General features: G+C 37.4%; 1 protein-coding gene across 1 annotated transcript; it reads left to right on the forward strand.

Moving 5' to 3' along the window:
- The first annotated feature begins 7,559 nt into the window (after positions 1-7,559).
- LOC100773812 (putative olfactory receptor 5AK3) lies at positions 7,560-8,507 on the forward strand. Its single transcript, XM_027421224.2, has one exon. It carries the CDS (start codon positions 7,560-7,562, stop codon positions 8,505-8,507), a length of 948 nt encoding a protein of 315 aa, XP_027277025.1.
- The last annotated feature ends 2,450 nt before the right edge of the window (positions 8,508-10,957 follow it).

The following is a 10,957-nucleotide window of genomic DNA, read 5'->3' on the forward strand; positions in this document are numbered from 1 at the left end:
AGTGCTGGCATTAAAGGCATGAGCCACCACCACACAGCACAACACATGTTTTTAGAAGAAGTAATAACATAAATTAGGAACAAAAAATTACATATAAAACTAAATATCAAAATTGTTGAAGCATTCCGATATTTACCATCAGTATTAGTAAAAAGTTCTACATGTCTGACAATGGAGAAAGAACAAATTAAATAGATGAAGAAATTCAGCTTTCAGTAAAATATAATGGGAACCACAAAAGAGTGTGGCCTCTCTCTGTACAGACATACTTAGATCAGACAGATTCTAAGTGAACTGCAATCTGCAAAGTAAAACACTATCATATGTGGGTACCAGCATAAAGAATATAAATATTAGTTTGTTTCAAACACATTGCGTAGTTTATAGCTTGCCAAGTAACAAGATGCCAGGGCAGTAGTGATCACCGAGGAGGAAAAGAGAGACTGGGAATTTCGCCTTGGAGGATGTGGTTTTTATTCTATGTATGTCTGCATTTCAAGATTATTATCATACAGTGACCTGTTATTCAGAGAGAAGCAAGGAGACATGCAAAAGTGGCAGAAACTAGAAGGAATTCAGGAAAAGTGCCAGAAGAAAAGGAGGAAGGAAGAGAAGATATGAGGATAGAAAAGAGTCAGAAATAAAAGGGAAGAAGAGTGATTAATGAAGAAAGAGAGGGAGGAGGGAGGAAGAGATGAAGGGAGCAAGGGAGGGAGGAAATACATTGAAAATTTCAAAAGTCTAGTAAACAGATACTAATGAAAGTAATACAGAAACAAATTTTGCCTGCTCAAGAAAGTTATGGTTTTCAGCAGGGAATAACAAACGAATGTTGTTTATTAATTCCATCTCAGGCCCAGGAGCCTGGGGTTCTCTGAGTCCTAATCCCTTAGGCCCAAGCTATTCACTTCCTGATGGGAAAAAGTGCACAGAAAGGCTTAGGTGGGCAATTAACTTAGCCAGCTGCAGCACAGAAAAAGACTCTGGAGGCAACCTCAAGGTAAGTCAAACAAGGCAAAGCCTGTCAACCAATGTAATTGCACTGCTCTTCAGTGAACAAGAAACTGCAAAGGAAAGGAGCCAGAAGCAGAGTCCAGCATGACTCTTCCAAGACCAGGAGGCCACTACTCATCTCTGGTGATGTAATGAAATGGAATGGGAGGTTTGAATTGTTTGAGTGTTGCCTGGGAAAAAAGGTGAATGAGTGAATAAGAGAATGAAACTTCCAGTTCACTAATCAAACAATAGTGAAGAGCATAGCGTGGTGCTTGTGTGCTAGGTTGGCCATTTAGTGAGCATCCATTTGGTGTGGACTCCTGTTCCAGAAACTTCAGACACTGGTCAAATGAACTTCACATCACAGTAAAGCCTAATCTATCTTTCCTTCTTCTTATTTTGTTTTTATTTTGAAAATGCGTAGATTCACAGGAAGTTGCAAAGATACAGCAGAGAGTTCTCACAACCCTATAATAAAGTTAACATCTTGTATATTACACTATGACACCAAAGTCAAGACTTTGATGTTACTATAGTGTAGATGTTACTATAGTGTACATGTGCATGACTCTACCAGGTTCTCACTTTAGTGAATTCATGTATTAGCACCATACAAATCAATATACAGGGTATTCCATCACAGATCTTATATTTCATACAAACTATTAGCTTGTTGCCATGTATAGACAAACCAACTCCCTCCATCTATATCTCTAAGCCCTTCTAGTCACTAATTTATTCCCCACCTTTTTTGCCATTTTCAAAATGTTATGAGATGGAAGTTATGCAATATATAAATATTGGAAATAAGCTTTTTCATTGAATCAGCAAAATTTTATTGAGGTTCATACAAATTCTCACATTTACCAATAGTGTAATCTTTATTTTTAAGGACTAGTTCACACTGTGGTTGTTCAGCATCTGCTTCGCCAATAATCTGTTATTGAGCATTTTTTGTTGGTGGAAGCCATTACAAGTGAATGTTCTCACAATTTAATTACGTGTGCTTCTGTGGGGAAAGTCTTGTGCAAAACAGAACAAAAGAACAAATTCAGTGCCACATGAACATATGTTTAGAATTCTAGAATTTAGAAACTGCTAAACTTTTGTTCAGATGATTGTACCATTTTACAATCTCATAACAATGTTGAGTTATTCAGCAGTTGTGTTTCTTGTTTGTTATTTGGTATTGTCATTATTTTTATTTTAGAAATCATAATATGTGTTCCATACTATCATCATGTTAGTGTGATAATTTCATGGTACTCATAATTTCAGTATCAACAATAGGCAATGACATTGGAAATACTTCATGTATTTATTCATGATTCATTTAGAACTCTGGTGAAACACTTGTTCATGTTTCTTACTAATTTTATGAATTGCCATTTTAAAATTTTCAGTTTGAGATTTCTTTAAAACTCCATACAAAGTCTAGAATTGTATATGTGCATTAAAATAATTTTGTCAGGTTGTAGCATGCCTTTTCCTTATCTTAACTAGGTCTTTGAGCAAAAGAGTGGATTTTTATAAGATTTTATTTGTTTTTCCATTTTAACAAATTTTGATTTTAGTGTCATGTCTAACAGAACTCTTCACTGAACATTGGAACACAGATTAAACCCTCTGATCCCTTCTAGAAGTCTTGTGGTTTTATATGCTTCATTTATATATGTGTGCCCTGTGAGGTAAATACTTGTATGTAGTGTAAGGTTAACATTGAGTTCATCACCTTACCTGTGGATGGCCAAGAGTGATGTGTTAAATCAAACACCACTATTATCTCTCATTGGCTTATGTAGCTTGTTCAAGTTGGCAGACTGAGGCTGTAAATATCTATTCTAGAGCTCTCTATCTGCTTTAACCGTGTGTCTATCTTTCCACCAACATTAGCACTGGTCACTAAAGCTAGAAGACAGATTAGCATATAAAGTGGATTGATCTTTAACTTTCCAGAATAACTTTACACATTCTAAAAACTTTTCCTTACAATATGCATTTTTACTTGTATACAAAGATTTATTTCTTACAAGGTGCTTTCCTGTTTTACTGCGTTAAGACTTCCAATGCACTTTTTGTTATTGTTATTTTTGAGATTGCATTTTAAATTAATTTTTAAGTTAAAACAGTCTTATTTTACATACCAATTCCAGTTCCCTCTCCCTCCCATCCTCCTCTTGCCTCGCCATTCCCTCTTCCCACCCCCATCCACTCCTCAGGGAAGGTGAGGCTTCCCATGGGGGATCATCACAGTCTGTCACATCCCATATGCATTTTTTAAATAGCCTGCACTATGTCTCAAAAAGAATCTTGCAAGGCTTAGCAGAAATTGTGTTGCACTTGTGTCCCAATATGATGTTTTGGTTTTTTTTTATTGAGTTCCTAACGTGCAAATGTGATTTGTCTATATGTTTATGTGTTTTAATTTTTCTCCATTTTTTCTATTTTCAGCATATCAAAACTATACAAATTCTCTTATATACACATTATTTAAGCACTGAAAGTAGGTGTAGATTGAGCTTATTTAAAATATTCTGGTAATGTCCCATTTTCTTATCTATTGTTCTATTGAAAATTTTCTCCATCACTTGCAAAAAAGAAGTAATTCATATTGAGTCTACGCATAGCTTGATCTATATGTTTTGCCTGTGAAATGATGGGCAGGCTGGTCTTAGCTCCTAAAAGGGTATCTTTGCAACTTAGTATCTTTTTATTGAGTACACAATGACTAAAGCCAAAGTGGTAAACAGCATCACCCTATCTAGGGAGTACTTTATGTTTTAATCTTTTATTGAAAATAGATTTTTGTCACACACTGTATTCTTATTGTGGTTTCCTCTCCCTCCACTCCTCTCAATTTCTCTCCACCTCCCCTCCCATCTGGAGTGGACCTAGTCTAGATCTGTCTGGTAATTGCTTTTCCTCTCAAGGTAGAGTCTGCTCTTTGAAGGACTCCATTTTGCCTATTTTCTGACAAATTTAAACGACAAAACAATTTTCCTAGAATTTACTTCTTCTCAGCCCTCATTAAAATGAAGCTGAAGGCAGCAGTGTCTTTCTTGTTAATTATGTATGGCCTGTGGTGCTTACTTCTCAAGGAATTGAAAGTACCAGAGAATCCAATGTGAGCAATGATGTAGTTTTCCATATTCCATCACTAAAAATAAATTGTTCCTGACCAGTTTCTCTGTGACGACACAACACTGCTGAGAGTTACTGGTAGAAGAACAATGGAGTGTTCTGCAGGTGTGCTGGGAATGTGAGGCATATTTTCCTTTATAGGTTACATTGTGACATAACACATTACATACAAAAATGAACAAAATAGTAAAGCAAAAGTTCAGTCACATGTTTAGCCATGATGTAACTCAATAGCTAGTTTTTAATATCCTGGGGCTATGAATATTGCTCAAGGGTAAAGTGTTTGCCTGGCATATACAGCCTTGAATTCAATACTCCACAATGCCAAAGGTCCTTTTGAATAACCTGATACGCCCTTCAATAATTAATTCACATTTATAATCCATAGCAGTATATATGTGTCTGTGTGTATGACTGTGTGTGTATATGTCTGTGAGTGTGTGTCTGTGTTTGTGACTGTGTGTTTGGTAGATTGCTTGAGAGCTTCAAAAATGGTCCTTTTTCCTGGAAATTTCTACTTCTTTCATAGGCTTTCTTGTATCTTTCTTGTATCTTTCTTCATCCTTTATATATCAGATGCTGGAAGTTAATGTTGGTAAGCCAGGGAAGTTCTAGTGTCTCCCGTAAGTTATTGGCCTATCAGTTATAACCAAAAGTTATATGCTCTAAGTTGTGTTATGAAAGGCTCTGTACTGGTTCTTATCCTCCTGAAGTATCTGAACCAGTCCTCATTCTTTTAGACACTCTTACCATGCCTGGAGGATTCAGTAGTGTAAATCTAGCTGATGCTCTAAGCTTTCCCTGTTGCTGGCTCAGTATGTTATCTTCTTGTGTTTGATAAATCAGCAATGAATCATCAGCGTCAGTCCTAGGTTGAAAGTTGTATCATTGTATAGGGCCCTTCACAGGTGCATATTAAAGAAAAAAATCTTTATTAGGTGCCTGTGAGGTTTCTGTTCTCACGTGGGAGTTATGAAGGGAGAGGGTTGGTCTTCTCTGATGTTGATTTGTTCTTAAGTCTTTCTTCCTCTCACCCCACTGCCTTTCCACTATTGAATGACACAGTAAAATGTTCCTCAGCAAGTATACTTCTTCAATCTTAGACCAGCTTCTAGCTAGCTTCTAGAACTGTGAGTCCAATAAATTCCATTATCTATATAAATTGCCAAATCTTTAATATTCTACTGTAGCAAAACAAACAGTCCCATGTGATTTCAGAAATAGCCTAAAGTAGACCAGTGCCTGAAATCCACACTTTAAATTGGTATTCTGTTTTACATATGATTACCTTAACATATGGCATAGCAAGTTCCCCAACTATCAATACCTAGCTAACAGATGAAGATTCCTAGGAGCTGATATCCAGATGCCCCAGTCTCTGTAACAGTGAGGATGAAGAACTGATTCAGACTTGGAGGGAGAATGTTTGTGCTCCACTGGGTAGAGTATGGGTCATGACCACACACAAGCAAGTGTGATTCAAAGTGGGGTTTACGGTCTCACAAGATGGCTCAGAGCATCAAAGTGTTTCTGACATCCTTGATGACCTGAGTTTGATCCCCTAGATCCAAGTAGAGTAAGGAAAGAACCAATTCCCACAAATTGTCCTTCAGCCATTACATACTACACATGCTCTGTGGCATGAGCACATACACACTCACACAAGTAAATAATATGTAATCAAAGTTTTTTTTTTAAAAGTGAAGTCTATCACTGGTCCCATAAGAAAAACTACAAGTATTGTTGGGAAATAAGTCAATTTACACCATACGAAAGGCCATCAGATATAATTCTATAATCAGCAATGCTTAGTAGTAAGGATGCAAGTTTAAGCATAATGGCACTGATTCACAGAGATTTTAGTTTCACACTATGTCAATACAAGTTAGCTTTGTACTTAAGGGGGCAATAAAGGAAAAACAAAGATTGCTACTATTTAAAATACGATATAAGTATTATGTTACCAAATTATTATTTTTTTCGTAAGAAAGGCTGGACCAAAAGTAAAAATGCTATGGAAAGTGCAAATTTACTTCTCTTATCCATTTTGTGAGACAAACTCTTTATAAGATAGTTGGGTTTTTTTTAAGACAACAATAAATCACGTGATAAAAAGGGTAGAGCATGAATATGTCTCAGAACCTTTTTTTCTTGTATAGACTACTAATTCAACATATGTGACTAGAATTAAGTGAATGAAAGAATAGGGAAATAAGAAAAACTATAGGCTATTAAAAAAGAACAAAAATGTTGTTAACTTATGTAAACATGAAAACTTTTATTATAGTAGAAAGATGTGTCAGTCTAAATTTCTTAGATTTATGCATACAAAGTAGCATTCTTCTATCAAGTACAATTTATTTGAAAATGAATTCCTGGCTCAAATACATTGACCATGTACTGGCCTCTTATCTTAGATACAGAAAAGTTACTCATTGAACTACCAAAACTACTTGTACTTATGATAAACACCTAGGTCAGAAAAACAATATGAGGCACTTGAGAGAACAGCAGTGAAGGGTACTGGCTACTCTTTCAGGGGACCTGGGTTAGGTTCTCAGCATGCACAAATCTCCTCACAACTGTCTGTGACTCCAGTTCTAATTATTCTAGCACCCTCTTCTGGCCTCTGTGAATACTACATGTTTATGCTTATGCTACACATGCATATATGTAGGCAAACACCCATACACAGAAAATAAAATACATAAAGTTTTCTAAAAAGCAATGTGACATGGGTCTCAGGCTGAGCTATTGGTACCTAGCCCAATTGTCAGCAAAGAGGCTTCATTCAGCAACTAATGGAAACAGACGCAGACACCCACAACCAAATATTATACTGAGCTCTAGGAATCCTAGAGAGGAAAGAATGATTGTAGGAGCCAGAGGGTCAGGACATCACAAGAAAACCCACAGGATCAACTAACTCAGAAAGGAGCTCACAAAGTCTGAGCTGATGACTAGGGAGCCTGCCTGGGACTGACTTAGGCCCTTTGCATATATGGGACAGTTATATAGTGTGTTCTTTTTGTGGAACTTCTAACAGTGAGAGAAGGGGTTGTCTCTAATGCTTTTTGCTGGCTTTGGGGGCCCTATTCCTCATACTGAGTTGCTTTGCCCAGCCTTAATACAAAGGTAGGTCCTTAGGTTTACTGCAACTTGATATGCCATGTTTTGTTGACATCCATGGAAGGCCTGCCCTTTTCTGAACAGAAATGGAAGTGTGTATTGTGGCTTGGGAGAGGTTAACAGAGGGGAGGGTGGAAGGAATGGAAGGAGAGGAGGGAGGGGAAACTGAGATTGGGATGTAAAAATAATTATGTAATTAATAATAAATAAATTATATAAAACTTAAGGATCCTTTCATTCACTAAGTCCTATTTTCCCTCTTGTCTTGGTACCCTTCAGACTCTTTAGCAGCCATGACACAAGGAAATGACACCAAAGTTGCTGACTTCTATCTTCTAGGATTTGGGGTCCAGCATGATACTCAGTGTGTCCTCTTCATTGTGTTTCTCATCATCTATGTGACATCCATAGTGGGTAACATTGGGATGATTCTCCTCATCAACACTAACTCCAGACTTCAGACTCCCATGTACTTCTTCTTACAACATCTGGCTTTTGTTGATATCTGTTACACATCTGCCATCACTCCCAAGATGTTGCAGAGCTTCATGGTAGAAGAGTGCTCCATATCATACACAGGATGTGTAATGCAATTGCTGGTATATGCCACATTTGCAACCAGTGACTGTTACCTCCTTGCTGTTATGGCAGTGGACCGTTATGTGGCAATCTGTAAGCCCCTTCGCTACCCCATAATCATGTCTCGACAAATCTGCATCCAGTTGGTAGCTCTTTCTTACCTTATGGGATCAATAAATTCCTCAGTGCACACAGGATTTACATTTTCATTGTCTTATTGTAATTCTAAGCACATTAATCACTTTTTCTGTGATGTTGTTCCAATCATCACTCTTTCATGCTCCAACATTAACATAAATATCATGCTACTTATGGTGTTTGTGGGATTTAACCTGACATTCACTGTGTTGGTCATCATCTTCTCCTACATATACATCATGGCTGCCATCCTAAAGATGTCTTCCACTGCAGGGAGGAAGAAAACCTTTTCCACGTGTGCCTCTCACCTGACAGCAGTCACCATTTTCTATGGAACCCTAGCTTACATGTACTTACAGCCTCACTCTGACAATTCTGAGGAGAATATGAAAGTGGCCTCTGTGTTTTATGGCATTGTGATTCCCATGTTGAACCCTCTGATCTATAGCTTGAGAAACAAGGAGGTCAAAGAAGGTTTTAAAGTAATGAGCAGAAAGTTCTTAAGATTGGATGCAAAGCCTTGAAATGGGGAACATCAAAGTGTCTGCTAGACATGTGTTACCACAACTTAGTAATTCTGAATCTGTAAACATGTTCAACTATGAGTCAGTGCTACATATATCAATATGTAATATCTTAGATTGTGCAAAATATCCTAAAGCCTGCTCTTAAAACTGACTTTTTATGTAATGTCATTTAGAAAGCATGTGACATTTCTCAGGATGAAGTCATAATAGGCATTATTTGAAAATTTAAGAAACATACATGAAACTTCAAAAATATTGTTTCAAATATTTAGTGGATAGAAAATCATCCAATTCTTGTGATGATATACAGTTTATGATTTAATAAAGTTTTCCTGGGGATCAGAATGCAAAGCCAGCCACACTAGTTATCTATAGAAGCCTGGCAGTAGTGGCACCCACCTTTAATCCCAGGACACAGGATACAGAGGCAGAGGGATCTCTGTGAATCCAAGACCACCCAGGACTACAGAAGAGTGAAGCTAAAGGAGTAACGGAGCTCACACCTTTAATCCCAGCACTAGAGAGGTATATAAGGAAGAAGCAAAGGGTCTCATGTGAGATTTTGTTTCCAGTCACAGGGAAGAGAGGATCTCCATTTCAGCCTTGGTAGATGTAAGAGCTAGTGACTGGCTGCTTTGCTTCTCTGATCTTCAGCTTGAACCCCAATATCTGTCTCTGGGTTTCATTATTCATGCTACAAATTATACATAATCAATATTAATATTAAAATTTCCCTAAATGATATACAAGTGATGGGGAATGTACTGTGTATGTTTATCTTATTGATTGTTAAAGAAAATACTGTTTGGCCAATGAAACAGCAAGTTAGACAGGACTAGGAGTCAAAGAGGATTCTGGGAAATGTAGTAGAGAAGTGATGATCCAGGCAGGAAGTGACATGGCAAAGAGACTCATATATAAGCAAGGAAACAGGAAGTGTGTCTCTTTTCCCCTCCGCTCCTGCTCCAGCGGCACAATGTGATCCACCGGCAAGGAGGGACGCCAATAAGGCATCCGATGAGATAAGTCTTATAAAATATATAGATTTATGATCATTAAGACTGAGCTAACAGATGAGGAATCCTAGTTATTGGCCAAGCAGCTTTGAACCTAATACAAGTTTTTGTGTATTCATTTGGGCCTAACTTGGGCGAGTGGCTGGCATAAAGCTCACACGTGGTGGTAGGGATCAGGCAGCTTTTGGCAGAAAGATTATCGTAACAGAATGGTGTCAGTGAGCAGGATGACTCCATGCCCCAAGGTTGCCAGAGAAAGAGGAAACCTGCTGCCACAGCCTGCCCTGCCAGGCCGCTGAGAGGCATCGTAGCAGCTTCCATATGCTCGCTCCGTCCCGGCGCTTCTGGAGTTTAGACTCGGCATTCCCAAGATGATAAAGACAGATACAGATAAAGAAAAACCTCTAAAAGTTTACACTGCATTTAAAAATATATATAGGCTTGTGGGAGAAAAAATAACAGGAGGAAATAGAGTAGCTGGTTGTGGTGGCGCCGGTAGGATTTGCTGAAGGAAGCAGAGGCAGTCGGATTTCCACAGAGAAACCCTGTCTCGGAAAAAAAAAAAAGTAAAAATAAAGTAATAAAAAAGCCACATAAAGATGGAAAATACACAGAGAATCTGGATACGATATGCCATATTGTTGTCTTTAAATTGTTTGATTGCCGAGGAAACATTTACTGCTACTAAAATACATTTGATTATAAATGCTGCTAAATTAATCCAACTTATACATTTTAAAAATACTCTAACTTCAAAATTTAAGTTTAAGGACAGGCTATTTAGAAATAAAGGTTTTGCTTGTATTTCCACAGAAAATAAAAAGCTATGGATTCCTTCCAGACTAATATGGTTTAATCAAGCAAGACCCCCCTGAAGCTGAGAGGATACACCCTTGCAGACTACTAAAACGAGGACATGGTCAGGTTTCTATGTTTTATCATGATCCCTATGATATGAACATCTCCCCCAATCAGCAGGAAGTAGTTTAGAAAGAACGATGCCCATATCCCCAAATATTGTTTATAAATGTTTGTTTTCATTTAAATGATAATGAGCATAGTCAATCTCTTTTTAAAGAAAGAAAAGGGGAATAGGATATAGGAATGAATACTTTGCATTGGTATAGATTTTCATTTATTGATACAACTTTAAGGTCAATTTTGTGATATGTATATGTCTCCTCTTGTTTAGGTATTGGGTTTATACAGATCTTTTACCTGTAATAGTCAGAATTTATAATTAGGTTAGTTAGGTTTTCTATATATACAGAGATGTATTTGAGATGGATATGTATTCTTCAAACCTTTCAAAGACCTACAGAAATATGGCATTTATGTGGTTTAGGGTTTTTCTTGGCAGTAAGACACAACTGCTCCTGGCACACCAATTACCTCAGAAAGGAGGATGGGCATCGAAGAAACTCATTATGG

This window comes from Cricetulus griseus, chromosome 6 (genome assembly GCF_003668045.3).
Source record: "Cricetulus griseus strain 17A/GY chromosome 6, alternate assembly CriGri-PICRH-1.0, whole genome shotgun sequence".
Lineage (NCBI taxonomy): Eukaryota > Metazoa > Chordata > Mammalia > Rodentia > Cricetidae > Cricetulus > Cricetulus griseus.

Excerpts from the sequence above, each read along its gene's own strand:
- LOC100773812 (XM_027421224.2), top strand. The coding sequence starts at position 7,560 with ATGACACAAGGAAATGACACCAAAGTTGCTGACTTCTATCTTCTAGGA.